The following is a 16,818-nucleotide window of genomic DNA, read 5'->3' as shown; positions in this document are numbered from 1 at the left end:
GGCAGTGGTGTCACAACATCCAGGCTTCGATGTTCTGACACCCTCGATAGTGGCATAAATGTGGCTTTAAGGGTTCTCGATGTTGCGACATTCATTGGTTGGTGTCGCGACATCCTTGTTGGTGCCCACGATTTCTCCACTTCAAAAACCTCCAGTGATATCATGACTTGGAGCTTGGTGTTGTAACTTTGGGATTCATGTCGCAACACTACACCCTTATCATTGCAACTCTATTGACAATTCACTCCTAGATTGATTTCTCGTTGAAGTCTTGCACCCTCAAGGCAAATGACTTTAGTGTCGCGACACCCACATTGAATATTGTTTTCCTCAAGGTCGAGCCATTATCATTTCCCTACACCAACTCGAACACATCATTAGGTTTCCCATGACACCATTTTGCCAATATAGGTCTAAAAAAAGAGTAAAATTAAACAGAAACAATTATTAATGATAAAAACTAAAAGTCAACAAAAGTTTGTAAAAGACTCATAAATTGCTTGGCAGTAAACTCCTCGAGTGTTTTGCAAAGTCTAATTTGACGTATCAAATTACAACAGATCAGTAGTTTTTGGTTTTGATTGATAAGGTCACCTCTAACACAAGTCATTTAGTTGCATTACATAAACATATTTGATTATTTGAAGGAAATTAACATTGAAATTCAGTTGAGATGGGAAACACCTTGATTAAAAATTGTGTTTGGCAAATGAGACTGCTACATATATTTTCTTTTTGGTGATTGTCTAGGATCTGATTCTGGGTTTTGCAATATTGAGTTTGCTTATTGTTGTTATTTTCCTTTACTCAACATTCAACTTTGATTTGAAACTTATTTAGTTTTAGGAATTACTCTCTAAATATATATTAGAAAAAAATGAACAGAAATAAATAGCTTAGTGAGAAATATTTCAACAAGTCCTTGAAAGAACTTCCCATCATTACTGGAAAATTTAGTTCAATGCTTATTAAGCGAAGATATTAATATTATTATTCACATAAACATCTTATACAATCTTTTTTTTCTTTATAAAAAGTATCAAGACAAGTAGCAACACTAAATTCATTTTCAACAATAAATCATTATGACTCCACATTTAATGGCTATTATTATGTCTCATCTTTCTAAACACCATGGGAATTCTAGCCACAAACGTTTATTTAGGTCAACACCACTATCAAGATGGGTGAGTCAAACAGCTGCAAATGTCACGGGGCTAGATATTTCATTTTACGATTCGTGCGGTCTTAAGCAATCTGTTCGTTCAAAACTCGCCTAAGTCAGCCTTTTCTCAAGTGAGGATTCCTTTAGAACTCCTCTAAGGCACCAATTTGTATAGAGGAAGCAAACTATGCTAAAAGAAGCCATAAAGAACGACAGAAAGCCATAGAAAAGAATGCACGAGAGGTGTTTGAGTAAATGCTCTTAGAATTCTATTACTGTTAAGAATTCAATATACAATAGAATGATTTACAAGTGAGGAGGAGGCTTATGAACTTTGAAAGAGCTCCTATGACCTTGCCAAGCCAACAAGTCAGAATTCAAAACACTATCAAAGTGTTCGCAATGTACCTTACTCGTAGCATTTACTCGTCCCAACTGCTTCTGCATCGCTCCTTTTTCCTTAGAGCTCGATGCACAACCCACCTTTCCCAAAGGTGTTGGCTCTATAGTCGATTCTGCAGGATTCATATCGATCTTTTGTGCAAGCTTCATATTGATCTTTTGTGCCACTAACGCTTCTAAAGGGGCTTTTATAGCATTCTGTTCTATCGAGTCAATGTTCCTCCCATACGAAACATCCTCGACTAGTTGGATTAATGACAACACCTTTGTCCCAACCTTCATATCCCAATGCACCGGTATAATAATTTTTTATAATGGACCGGTGACAATATGAATTTGATCTGCCCATGTATATAGAGCTGTCTGAATCTTGTCAAGGAAGTTTAAGCCAAGCACATAATCATAATCATCTAGTTGAATTACCTCCAATTCTTCCTTGCCTTTCCATTCGCCGATTTGTAGCTCTACATTTTGAACTACTCCCACAGTTGGGGCCTTCTCAGAATTTACCATCTTAATCTTCTTATTCGATTTCCTAATCGAGAGACCAAGTTTCTTTGTAGCCTTTTTCGATATGAACAAGTTTGATGCTCCTGTATCAACAAGACCACTTCTCTTCTGACCTGCAATGTTGATGTCTACCAACATCAACCCTTCATTGTCATTCCTCTTCTTAGAAATGAGCACCATCGAGTTGACCTTCGATGTGTTTCTCTAAACAAGCTTTGCCTTTTCTGGCTCATCATTCCTCTTGATAGCTGAAAACGAAGATATCTTTGGGCAGTCCTTCTTCATAAGCAGTCCCTTACAAAGTTAGCATATCAACTTTCCCTTCTTCTCTTTTGAGCTATTAGGTCTCCACTTCCCATTTTGTGGTTTCCTATTACCACTGTCGCTACTACTACCGTTGCCATCATTGTTATATCCCTTTTCATCTTCCTTATGGTACCCACCATTGCCCCACTTGTTGGGCTTGGAAGATTCAAACCTGTCTATTCTCGAAACAAGTTCCACTAAGGACTCCACTACCATTATGGTGTTGGTAAGTTCTTGAACTCCTTGATGTTTCAACTCTTGCTTTGCCTATGGTTTCAACCCATCAATGAAGGAGAAAAATGCTTCCTTTTTGCTCAAATCAGAAATCTGGAGCATGAGTTCACTGAACTCCCGTACATACTCCTTAACCGTGCCTCGTTGCATAAGCCATAGTAACTTTGCTCAAGCTTCATCCTCGGCTTACTCAAGGTAAAACTGTGCTTCGAATTCTTTTTGAAACTTATCCCAAGTCCCAATCTCAGTCCTACCATGTCTCACATCTATGGACCTACGTCGCCACCATAATAAAGCAACATCAGTAAAATACATAGCAACATTATTTACCTTTGTGGTATCATCCTCGATGCTTATAGCACGAAAGTATTGCTCCATGGCCTAAAGAAAGTTGTGCACCTCACTTGCGGACCTTACCTCCTTAAACGCTTTCAGTTTAGGCAGCCAACATTCCATTACCTACGGTAGCCTTGAAAATCTTGAGCTCCCCCTTAAGCTCATTAATCTTTTCCTTCAATGCTGTCACCATAGCCTCGAGAGCATCATCGTTCCCAGCCAACTTATTCTTCGAAGAACCGATAGTATCCCACACATATTCCCTGAATTGCTCTTTCATCGATTGCAACCCATCAGTGAGTCTATCATTGACATCGTTGATCCTCTCCTTGACGTCCCCATGAACTCCACGAGAGTGACGACTTAACCCTCCAAAGCTGACAACAAGTCCCTCGATCGACTCACTTTTCTGGATCTTTCAGGATCTCCATTGGCTCATTCTGACCGATAATTTCTTTCGACATCCCAACGGTGCCTTCGCAACCAATAGCTCGGATACCACTTGTCACGGGGCTAATCTCGTCCATCGATGTAATGTAATATTGACCGTTGGTTTTGGGAGACCTCAACTATAAATAGAGAGCCTCCCCTTCATTTGTACTCACTCCATTCATTGTTTCATTATTCTTTTTGAATAAGAGAATATAGAGAGAGCATTTACTCAAACACCTCTCGTGCGTTATTTCTGGTGTTCTTTGTGGCTTCTTTAGGCATTGTTTACTTTCACTATACAAATTGGTGCATTGGAGGAGTTCTTAAAGAATCCTTACTTGAGTAAAGGCTGACTTAGGCGAGTTTGGACGAACGTATCGCCTAAGGCCGCACGAATCGCGAGACAAAAGATCTAGCCCCATGACACAAGTAGTTGGATTCATCTCATCTCTACCCCCAACAAACCTTCTCTGATTTCTGGTTAATTTACCTAGAATTGTTGGATAAAAATTGAATAGCAAACTAAGCACTAATGTTTTCTCCCCATATGTTGTCCCATGCAACACTTGGAGCAGCCTTTGAAGCGTCAATATAGTTTTGATTCCCATGATGGTTATGGGGTCCTAGGACTCTGCCGGGTCCTGGCTGATTGATCTTTCGGGGTTTTGTTTTGATAGCGAGCAATCTTAACACAAATCTAGCTATTTCCCCATACAATACTCCTGTGCGATCAAAAAGCTGCATATAGCAATGCTATAAATCTACATCTTACAAATTTCACTCTCCAAAAGACACAACTCCTTGATTCAAATATTGCTTATGAAAATCTACTACAATTTAAATATCTATGGAGATAAATATAAAGAAAGCAACACCTGTAGAAGAGCAGACATAAACATATAGAATGCTTATGTATTCTGGTCTATTAGAATAGATATTCGGCCAAAGAAGTTAACAACAACTTGAATCTGCAATCAGTGAGGGAAACAATTATCAATATGACACAGTGAAAGAATACAACTTCGAAAAGAAAAATTCAAATAAAAGAATAAATTCATAACAACTAACCCTAAACACTTCCTATATAAGCCCCCCAAAACTACAATCAGTACCTTACCCTCCATACCTAATATTTTAGTACTTCAGTAAATGGTCAGCAAAAATATGAAATACGATAATATTTCTTGTACAACATATTTTGAGCTTAAGAATCAACAAAGGACAAACCGGGACATTAAAATGTTTGCTTCATACTTAACATCCAGTAAGGAAAAAATCGTCTCTTTGAATTATACAAAATTGTCCATGTTTCCACATGAACACATTAATAGTTGGGGGTGGGATACCATTATAGCTAGGATTGGACATTTAATCAGATAATAATTTAATCAAAGATAAGGCGAGTAAGGAATTACTACACGGAGGAAGGAAATCCAAAACCCTAGAGGAGATGGTGGAGCACCAAAGGGATTATTTGAATCTTGCTCACCATATAGACCCATGCCTCCCATCCCATATCCACCCATTGGACCCCCATGTTAAATAAACTTAAATGAAAAGTTAAGAGTTATGTAAGTGAAAGGTCAATAGTTGAAAGGTCAAGAGTTATGTTTTTTTTTTAATGGGTTTAAATTAGTAGTTTTTTGTTTAGGAGAATGAAAGGTCAAGAGTCATTGGTTATTATTAGATTTTAATTTTTTGTTTTAAAGGGTTATCTATAATTTATAAATAGTTTGTAAGCATTGTATATGAATGAGAACAATTTTACATTGAGAACAATTTTATCACCCCAAAGCCACCAAGACCACCACCATACATTCCACCACTGTACATTCCAGAATTCTCATATAAACCACCATAACCTCCTCTATACATGCCATTGCCATATAATCCACCACCATAAGACCCTAATCCATCACATGATAAACCATACATTCCTGAACCATATCCCGAATTGTAGTTTAAACTAGAACTATAGCCTACAACGAATACCAAATTTAGACAAGCTTTATAATACGTAATCGTTAAATGATAATAAAGAATTAAACCTCTACCTCCACAAGTGCTACCATATGTCTGTTGCTCCCAAGGCCTGTTAGGTAAAGGCCTACCGAGAACATTTCTATCCACAGCCGTAGTTCTATCAGTAGTCGAAACAATTTCACCTGGTCTCGCCGTCCCGGATGCCTCAACCACATCGTTGGTACTACCAATTGATGGTGACTTAAAGGTTCTGGAATCGGACGAGCCCCCAACTTGCTCCCACGGTTTTGGAGGAGACTCGCCGGTAGCTATAGTTGCAGATTATCAATTACAATCAAAATATACAAAAACAAAAGAAAAGAAAAATCAATTTAAAATGTTAGAAGTTAACACCAAATCTGATGTAATTAGAATTTAATTCCATAATCTCCAAAAGAAAAGCAAACAAAACCCCCAAATTTTGGAAAATAAACTTGATTGAGTGTTAATTTTCTCAACCAAATCAGCAACCAAGTAGGACCAAATTTAAGAAGAAGAAACCTTACAAATCTATATTGAATCGGTCGATATGTGAAAACATGATTATAAACCCTAAAAGAATTAAAAGACAAGAACAGACACGGTAGCTGGGAATTGGCAGCGATTGCTTATGGGTGGATCAATGGCTTTGAGGAGCGCGTTATCTAGAGGCTTTGCCTCTGACAAACAACGATGAAAAAGTGAGACCACTTTCGTGTTTTAGCTTTGTTTACTCGCATTTTCTTGGGACATTAATCTTTTATTTTCATTTCAATTTTTTATTTTCCTTTGAGGTTATCACGTTTTTTACGTTCAAAATTCTTACACTTTTTTTCTTTTGAGAGACGGAGAGAGAGAGAGTAAATGTAAAACACGAGTTGCCAACGTCATCCCATTCAAAACAAACAAATAGATAAATGTTAAAAGTGATATATATATATATTTATAAAGAAGGGATAGCAGTACATGGATTAGACTGAGACTTGTCTCTTAACTCCAATGCCCCCCACGTCATCGCCGATCACCTACAAAGCCTCATCTGGTGGGATGGATGTCCCGTTCATCTCGAAAATTTTAGATTTTTAAGTTTTATATATAAATGGTCATTCTTCAATTATAAAGTTATACTTTAGATTAACAAAATATTTTTAATTTTTAATTATATAACTTTAATAATAATAAAATATTAATACATATTTGGTCTTTAAAGACTAAATTTAAAAACTCAATATATCTTTAAAAGTTAACTTCTAGAATTAATTAATTTAGTCCATACTCATATATATTAGGTTAATGATTTGGTCAAAATTAAAACATTTACTTCCTATAAATTCCGAACAACACATGTATGAACTTAAAACTAAAATGGTTAGCTACATAAAATTTTTATTGATAACTTTTTTTATATTATTTTTATTGGTAACTTTTAGTTTTTCTCATTCCTTAAATAACTATAAAATTTGTTATAGTTATTTTCCTATAATGTTTTTAAAAACCTAAACTTCTCCGCTTTATTATTATTATGTATTTCAATCAATAAAATTATAAAATATTAATAAACTAGCTTTTTACTCATTTGATGCACGAGGTTAGTATATGTATAAAATGATTTGAAATATAATATTTCTATAATATTCTAAACATATTACATGAATAAAAGTTACAAAAGACAATTATTTAAGTTAAACAAATAAAATATGCAGAAACAGTTATTTAGATTGTGTATTTATGAAAAATATTATTTAGTTATATTATTAATAAGATGATTATAATTTAAGATGGTAACCATTTGTATTAGATTACTCACATTTTATATATAGTAAATAAATAAATAAATTAGTAAATGTAGCTCAATAGTGGTAAATACATTCTCATCCAACAAAATTTAGATTCATTCTCCTTGCTAAAATTTATGCATCCCGCGCTTTTAACCTTCTAAAATGTAATAATGGAAGAAAGTTGTCGTCCATTATGACTTAAAATAATAAACAATAATTACAAAGTAGCATTTAGATGATGTAATCGTTAATGCAATTAGCATCGAAAAATTACAATAGATATGCTGTATAAAAAAGTGAGATCAAATTTACAACCTTTTAAAAACATCTTCAAAAACCTCACTGTAAACAACATTGTCAGTGCAATTTTACATTCCATCATCATTTTGTTCTATTAAGAATTTTAGTCCTGCAGGTGATGTTACTCTTGATGCAACTATATATAATTGTCTATGTGTGAAAACAGGTCGAGGCAAGTAAACACCAACAGTTTCAAATGTTTACCGTTGACTTCTGTTGATTGTCATTGCAAAACATAACTTTATTGGAAATTGCCTTTTTGTGAAATTGAAAGGCCATTTTGAACCGGATGGTGAAATTTATACTCGAGGAATAAAACAACATTACCCAACACTACTACCAGTAATGGTTTCAACTTCAATCAACTTAGATCCCAATTTTGTCACAACCAATTCAGTACAATTACATAAATCAACACTTCGGCTAATGTTTTTCAATAACATTATTGGAACCCCAACTTTCAACTAAATCTCATGACTAGGTACACCAGTAAATTTCAAAGAATTCAGGATTTCTGATGAATATAGAAGGGATTGTTCTTCAATATTTCCAGATGCAGGAGAAATTCTATCTGAACTGGGATATGTTCTACATTCACCCGGAATCCTCAGAAGCACAAAATCATTCACCTTGTTTACCACTTCATTAGTAGTTGACGGTATAGCTTAATCCTTTAGATATGTCGTGTTATTGAAATTTTCCTCGAGTTCTAGATAAATGTGGCCAAATATTGCACAAACTAAATTAGTCGTTAAGGGATTAAGAATCAATATGGTATGGTAATGAGTGGGGAATCGACATTAACCTCTAGTGCGACATTAGGTATTCTTCCATCACCTAAATCTAATAACTATTTGTTAAAATCAGATATTATATCAGAATTTTTATCCTTAACTTGCATATTTATTATTAAGGTGAGCAACCGACAATGATTCCATAGGTATGATTTCGAAATAGAAGCTGAGACAACTTGCTCCCTTTTGGAACAACGAAAAGGTTTTGATAAAATCACCACCCGATAGAATCATTTTTCCACCAAATATTTTATGCTCAAAATCATGATCGGTGAACCACATAATGTCCCTCAACATACTGTCAACTAATTCAAACATATGCCTCTGTGCCATTGGAGCTTCATCCCAGATAATTAAACTTGATCTACATAGAAATTCAACAAGTGGAGTACCCTGTTTAACGTCACACACGAATCTTTATCAAGTTTCAAGGGGATTTTAAATCCGGAGTGAGTTTGTTTGGGATCGACTCAATTAAATAACGAACAAAGTTAAGAAATTGAAAATACAAATTTAACGTGGAAAAACCCCTCCAAAGAGGATATAAAATCATGAGCAAAAATAATTTTATTATAATAGAAAAAGAACAAAGAGTATAAAAGATAGAGATAAAAGCTAAACCCCAAAACCCGAAAATAAAAAACCCTCAAAATGTAAACACAAAATTCTCCAAAAGTGTTTTGAGTTCTAATCTTTTAATGAGCATATTTTCTAAGGTTGTAAAAGAGCTTATTTATAGGCTAAATTCGTAGATCAAATTAAAAAAAATAGACTAATAAGAGTTTGACTGAAATAAATAAACAGAGTTTAGCTGGGAGATTATCTCTTAAATTTGATTGAAATATGAGGCATACTCAAAAAGTCTCCACCTTGACTCGTCTTTCCACAACACCATATTTGCCAAAGCCCGCCATGGGCCTATCTTAAACTATGCAGGGAATTAACTGAGTCGAATCTGTGCTTAGAAGCTGGAAAACTTCTAGCCTTCGACTTGTGCATTGCCAAATCAAAAGTAACCCGAGTTTGATTTTCACGAACACAGTGCCCTAACTTTTCAAAACCTGCATCCAAAAGAGAACATCTATTCAACGAAACGATCATACCTTTTTCCCTCTTATGACCAAGTTGCCTTCGCTCCAAATGAGTTGACTTATACTCCGTAACAGATGAGGGACGTCTGATTTCATCGGTCACTGTAGAACCTTCTAGAATATAAAGATTCGGTCTTTTTACCCTGTCGAAACCATTTTTTATTTTTGGAAAAAAACAAAAATTAGTTGTTGACTTAAAAAAAATAAAAATTGGGAGTCACCACCAATCTTTTATTAAGGTGTGATTGGATCACCTAAAAAATAGCTTTGGTCTACGAGTTTCAGAAAAATGAATTGGAGTCGACACGCACGAGGAAGGATTAGCACCTCTTAACGTCCAAAAATTGGTACCAAATTGATTAATTAATGTCTTAAAGTCGAGAGTTTAAAAAATACTATCTTTAGTTAAATGAAATTATTTATTAAGACTTTCTCTTTTGAAAAGAAAATATCACACCCAATGCGTTAGGGCACAACATTTTATTCTCTTCAAGATGAGTTGGTCCAAAAACTCAGATAATAAAATTTAAGAAAATATTTAATTGTTTAAAATTTATGAAGAAATCGCATTCAACACGTTAGGACACAATTTCTTAAAATCCCAAACATTCAATATTTCCTTTATATATATATTTTTAAAAAATCTTTATCTTGAGAAAACAACGTGTCACATCCAATACGCTAGGACACAACACATTGAATTCCCAAGAACAACCCTTGATTGTTAGATTTTACGAAGAAAATCGGAACCCAATACGTTAGGGCTCAATTTTCTTGAAAATCCTAAATACGAGTATTATCTTTATTTTTGAAAATTTTCCATTTTTAAATTCGAGTAAAAGATAATGAAATGTTATAATGTATGTATAAATATCGTGATAACAAATACAATAGTAATAAATACAACAATGACATAGAAATAATATAAACAAATAAATAAATAAATAAATAAAAAAATAAATCAATAACATGCAAAGCATCAAATAAATGAACGAAATAAAAAAACATGCTTTTAAAATATAAATGAAAACATAAATTGATAAACAAAAGAAGGAAATAAACAAAAAATATAAAGAGAAAAATGGTACAAAATATATACATGTACATATATAAAAAAGTTATATACATATATATAGATTATAAAAAGATAATTACATATATATATAAACAAATAATAATAATAATTACATATATTAAAATTAATTAATTTAGAAAATATATATATATATATATATATATATAAATTTATGAAGAATAATATAAGAAAACATACGTATATACATATTTATCAAAGTAAAAATATATAAAAGTATATATATATATATATATATATATATATGCATATAAAAGTTAGGAAATAAAAAATGTATATGTATATAAAATGTAAATGTATATATATGTATATAAAAGTTATGCAAATAGAATAATATATATATATATATATATATATATATAATACGTGCATGTGTTTATAAAAGTTTTTAAACAAATGTATGTATATATATTATTGTAAAAAAATATACGTATGTGTATATATAGTAATAATAATAATAATAATGATAATAATAATAATAACTTAATAATAAGAAAATCAAATTTAATAAAAAATAATAAATAAAAAAGACTAAATCGAGCTTTGACATAAATTCTGGGCCTAAATCCACAAATAAATGAAGTCAAAAGGACCCTATTGAACACGCCAAAGAAAATAAAAATGCAAGAGAAAGAGAAATTTGAGGGAATACTCTTAAGAATTATTATTACTCCCAACTTCCCTCCTTTACAATGAAGGGAGATGCCTCTATTTATAGTTGAACCTCCCCAAATCCAACGGTACAGATCAATTACATCAACGGTTAAGATTAAAGGGTATCTACAAATTAAATCTCTAAGATTACAAAATCATATCTTCTAAGATTGCATATCATATCTAAGATTGCATATATCATATCTAAGATCATATCTAAGATTGCATATCCTTGAAGATTATGTTTCCATAAGCTTGTAGATGGACCTTCAACCTTTTCAAGTAAAGGGCCATTTCGATCGGGCCAAATGATATAATTTTGTACTGGACTTAGACTTTGTTTTATTATTTTGGGTTTATTATTTTTTTGTGAGCCCGGGGTAAAATTGGGTATTACAGCTGCCCCTCTTTACTCGTTTTCGTGTAACAGAACGGAGCAAAGACTTTAGAAATGGCCAATTTTTGCCCGGTCACGCTGGATCTTGGTGCTTTTCTTCTTCAAGCAGCCACATTCTATCCTACTGCATCTTCAGAGGTATAGGAATTGGTGTCTCGATCCACTCCACCGCAACGTCGGGGAGATAGGATTGGTGACTTGTAACTTTTAATCTGCTTAACTGTGATGTGGGGGAATTACGATTCGCTGTTGTAGCTTCAATTTAAATTGCAATGTTGAGGAAACAAGATTCACCGTCGTAGCTTCAATCTGTTCCATTACACCGCTAGGGGAGTAAGATTCACCGTTGCTGCTTCAATCTTCTCCACTGTAATGCCAAAGAGATAAGATTCGCTACCCACAGCTTCAATCTGCTCCACTTCAGCTAATCCAAGCCTTAACGCCAAGGAGATAAGATTCACCGTCGTGACTTCAATCTACTCCGCTATAATGCCAGGGAAATAAGATTCGCCGTTGTGGCTTCAATCTTTTCCATTGCTACGTCAAGGTGATAAGACTGATGTCTTCGATCTGCTTCATTGCTAGTACGGGAAGGCAAGATCTGTTATTTTCAACCTACTCCACTGCTGCTCAGGGAGATAGGATTCACAATCTTCAACCTATTCCACTGCTGACCAGGGAGATAGGACCTACAATCTTTAATCTATTCCATTGCTTCCCAGGGAGATAGAATTCTCAATCTTCAACCTATTCCACTGCTGACCAGGGAGATAAGATTCACAATCTATAACCTATTCCATCGCCGACCGTGGAGATAAGGTGGGTCATCGACCGCTTCGTTTGCGGTGAAGGCAAGATCTGCTATTTTAACTCGCTCCTCCGCAACCTGTGGAGGCAAGGCTGGTGCCTTTGATCTGCTTCGCTGTCGGTGCAGGAAGGCAAGATCTGCTATTTTTAGGCTGGTCCATTGCAACCCAGGGAGGCAAGGCTAGTGTCTTCGATCTGCTTCGCTGTCGGTGCAGGAAGGCAAGATCTGCTATTTTTAGTCTGCTCCGCTACAACCCAGGGAGGCAAGGCTGGTGTCTTTGATCTGCTTCGCTGTTGGTGTAGGAAGGCAAGATCTGCTATCTTCGATCTACTTCACGCCAATACATGAAGACAAGATCTGCTTTCTTCGATCTACTTCGCCACTAGTATGGGAAGACAAGATCCGCATCTTCGATCCACTTCTTACCAATATAGGAAGACAGGACCTGCTATCTTCAATCTACTTCACGCCAATACATGAAGAAAAGATCTGCTTTCTTTGATCTACTTCACCACCAGTATGGGAAGAAAAGATCTGCATCTTTGATCCACTTCGCTACCAATATAGGAAGATAGAATCTGCTATCTTCATTGATCTGCTCTCTGGGGAACATGACCTGTATAATGAACCTAATTATGCCTAATGATTAGGATGGCATAAAATGAACCAAATGCTCCTAACTAGTCATGTGTGAATGGTGTTTGCACGAATGCATAATTTTTTTTTTCGAAAATGATCCCACTTAGGTTGTCATTGCTTGAAGTTTATTAAGGCTTTAACACTGATATGCTACAACGCCTTCTTACTTGGCTGGCTTTTCTGAAGAAACATTTAGTCAGGTTGCCCCCCACTGTAAACCTCAAAGTTCAATCCATTGGGGCGCAAAATTTGTACCATCATCCTTCCACTGTAACCCAAAGGAAGGGATATATGAATTTTTCTCGATCATCTCCTATCACAATTCAATGATACAGGATCTAAATCTCTCTGGTCCCTTACACCATTCCCAAGGTATCGTACCAAAGACTCATGCATAAATGAAGACTTTCTTCTCCGAGGAAACCTCTTCCTACTGTTTGGTGATCATTGCTTACTTATTTATTTAAGCCTTGTCATTTTGTTCAATCAATGTTTTTAACAACAAAATTCAAAGAGAAAATCCTAATTTAGACTCTTCCTTTTCAGATTTTCAACCTTTAAACATGGTGCGTTCTAAACAATAGTCCTGTTTCAGGTTCCTGTATTATTTAGAAACTTCTAGAGTAATATGCCAAACTTTCCTTGTGAAAGTTTTATTAGTCCATTAATCATTATTCCAATGCAACATGCTTACAAAAAGGGTATAACAATGGATGAGAATACAATTGGTTCTGAGCATAGCTCGAAAGGAATAGATTATCAAAAAATAGTAAATAAGGATAATAAAGAAATTGATTGGGAATGTGTATCTTGGGAAAGAATGAAGTATTCCAAGAACAACAAATTCAATATAAATAGTATGAAAATTGGGTGCCCCAGATATCGCAGCTTGAGCTTCTCCGTACAAACTTTCTGAAGACTATTCTGAGTTTGACATGTGTTTAGGAGATCTATAGTACTTCGTCGATGTCCTAAGATGTCGCCTACCCTTTCCTGTTGATTCAGGTATAGCAAGATCACAACATGCCTCAATCTGATCAAAATTTGAGCTGCTTTGATCACCTCATGTCCCATTCTGATCAAAATTTGAGCCACCCTTTTCGGGTTTTCAACTCAAATCCCCTTTGGTCTCAAGGCGTCCTTTGCGGATTTTCACCTTGGCCTCTCCTTTTTCTTTTTTTTTCTTTTTTAAAAAAATATTTTTTTGATTGAATCTGAACTTATAGGATTAGGCATGTCCTTGTTATCCCTTCTGATAAAAATTGACGCTTTTCTAGATAAGGCCTTCTACATAAGGTCCTTCCCAGCTTGGGATAAAGTTCTTTTTGTATGGGAAGGATCTTCTTCAATACCAGGTCCCTCTCAAGGAATTCTCTAGGGCAGACCTTTTTTGTGAGCTCGCATCATTTGCTTTTGGCGCATTTGACCATGATGGATAACTTTGAACATTCCTCTTTAATCAGAATTGGATCCAAAAACTCAGAGAGAAAGAATCTTGTCTTCAATAGGCAAAACTGCAGTGGGCCTAAGAGAAAGGCATTGCCCCGGTAGAGTTTTTTTTTGCTTCATATGTTTTTTGGGCAATATGGCATTAATCGTGAACAGACTACAAACTTTTGATATTGTGCTATTGTTCAAATTTAGTACATTGTCAGATATGATCCTTTTGGCGTTCCATACTGACATATGATTCTTCACGAATTTGGTAACTGTCTACTTTGTGACATTGGCATATGAAGCAGCTTCCACCCATTTAGTAAAGTAATTGATGACCACAAAGATGAATCGATGACCATCAGATTCTTTTGGCGAGATCGACCAAATGACCTTCATGCCCCACATAAGGAGAAGTCATGTATCCCAATAATTCTTTGTAGGGTAAGATCCGTTTCTCGACTTGTTCTACCATCCTTAACAAGTCCGGAAATAGGCTACAATCTATGTCATCTTCAAAGTCATGAGATCCCTCTCAACACATGTCTCGCTCAAAAGGAGATTCTGAGTCTGTAGTAGCGTCACTCATGTCGTTGATATTCAGAGACCTATTGTAGGTACAAAAGATTATACAAAGAATGTATGAATTTAAGAATCTGTACAGTATGATTATGAATGAAAGATTTATTTGGAAGATAATCCAATAGAATGAAAGAATAAAAAATAATTATTCGTAAAGAATGAAAGAATATTGGCTCAAAAATGATCGCAAAGATGCATTTCATTAAAATAATGACGTTCAGACATTAGCCTATTTCACAAATGAGTTCTTATCGCCTCTAGGCTGAAAGCAACAAGTGTGTTCTGAATATTACTCTAAGTAAGCTCTAAATACTATAGGGATTTCTTCTGCAGTCCGATTATTCAGAACACTCTCAAGTTTATAAGGGTAGATGTCTAACAAGGTCCCTTTTCAGTTGTCTTCATGTATGACATTGATGTGAACGTTTCTTTTAACTCCTTCATTTTTTATTGTCTATCATATTTTGTTGGACCTTAGCTAACGCTCTTACAGCAGTAGCTGGTCCTACCTCTCCCTTTGGAGTTGTTCAGGTCTTTCCAATCTTTGGTCCATTACTTTGTTTTTTCCTCGTGTACCGATATTCTAGGATAACTGCCAAAATTTTAGAGTCATTTTGTGAGATTTAATGTATATGATGCAATGCAAAGCTAATGCAATGAATGCCATGAATACAAAAGAAGAGAGGTGTTGATTCTGATTCAATTCTATTAGAACAAATTTTCTAGAAAACAAATCTCTTTACATAAAATGAATATTTATATGGCCTTCCCCTCATACTCCAAGTGAAGACATCAATCCCTTTCTTCATATCCGGATGTTAATATCTCGTAAACTTTCCAAAAAAGGTGTCTCTTCTATCACCTCTTTTCTATGATGAAAATGCAATGCAATCATAACTATAACAAAATGAAACAGGTTAGTGGAAAACAAAAGCAAGCAAGAAAGAAACAACTTGAGCATCTACTCGGGAAACCACTAGGGTTTGGTGTAATTATTCCTAAGGTGGGCAACTAGGGTTCACTATATGTAGTTTGGCTCTAAGGCAAGGGTACCTGAACTAGTAGATTCCTCGATCCTCACCCATTATAGGCTCATACGGACCAAGTTCAGTTCAGGGGAATACATTTCCCTATGGCTGCACGAAGATGAAAATCTCACGAAGACATAGGTATGGATGTATCCCGAAAGCAATCCACTATCCTACACGGAAGTGAAGACCTCACGAAGGAAATAGCTTCTCACTCCCACTTAAAAGGATATAATCGAGTGGTTATGTAATGCAATATGCAGAAACATCAAAATTCAAACCAAAAAAGTAATTACAAACCGAAGTAATTATAATCATAACAAAAAATGGACAAAATACAACAAAATGATCGTAAATTTAAACTAAGTTTTCGGGTGACCTATAGGCATTCGGTGTGATTCTACCTAGGGTAGGCTCCTAAGGCTTATTATATGCGGTTTGGTTCTAAAGTAAGGGTACCCGAACCAGCAGATTCCTCGATCTTCACCCATTATAGGCTCATATAGATCAAGTTCGGGTCAGGGGAACACAGTTTCCCTATGACTATACGGAGATGATAATCTCACGAAGGCATATGTACCGATGTATTCCAAAAGCGATCCACTATCCTATACGGAGGTGAAAACCTCACGAAGGAATAGTTTCTCACTCCCACTTAAAAGGATAAAATCATTCAACTCATGTAATGTATAATGCAAAGATCAATTAAGCAAGAAAATAATGAATGCAAAAGGATCTCATGAATTTTTTTTAAAAAATATTTTCTCGACCATAAGACAAAAATTAATCAACTTTGTGGCTCGACTCTCTTATTTTTTAAAAAGTCCCCAGTGG

At 35.0% G+C, this 16,818-nt stretch overlaps 2 protein-coding genes across 2 annotated transcripts; both read right to left on the bottom strand.

Moving 5' to 3' along the window:
* Positions 1-3,907: 3,907 nt before the first annotated feature.
* LOC128042508 (peroxisomal membrane protein 13-like) lies at positions 3,908-4,911 on the bottom strand. Its single transcript, XM_052633873.1, has 2 exons — positions 4,801-4,911; positions 3,908-4,123 (listed from the first exon to the last, which is right to left on the bottom strand). Exons 1-2 carry the CDS (start codon positions 4,909-4,911, stop codon positions 3,908-3,910), a joined length of 327 nt encoding a protein of 108 aa, XP_052489833.1.
* A 216-nt stretch (positions 4,912-5,127) lies between these two features.
* On the bottom strand, positions 5,128-5,689 carry LOC105784639 (peroxisomal membrane protein 13; the record flags this gene model as incomplete). The annotated part of the gene is made up of 2 exons (XM_012610533.2): positions 5,128-5,364; positions 5,440-5,689. Coding segments are annotated over 2 exons (465 nt in total), but the record flags the coding sequence as incomplete, so codon positions are not given.
* Between the last annotated feature and the right edge of the window lie 11,129 nt (positions 5,690-16,818).

The sequence above is a fragment of the Gossypium raimondii genome, chromosome 7 (genome assembly GCF_025698545.1).
Source record: "Gossypium raimondii isolate GPD5lz chromosome 7, ASM2569854v1, whole genome shotgun sequence".
NCBI classification, from domain to species: Eukaryota; Viridiplantae; Streptophyta; class Magnoliopsida; order Malvales; family Malvaceae; genus Gossypium; species Gossypium raimondii.
Note: the sequence above shows the minus strand (reverse complement) of the source record. Positions and strands in the feature narration are given on the sequence as shown.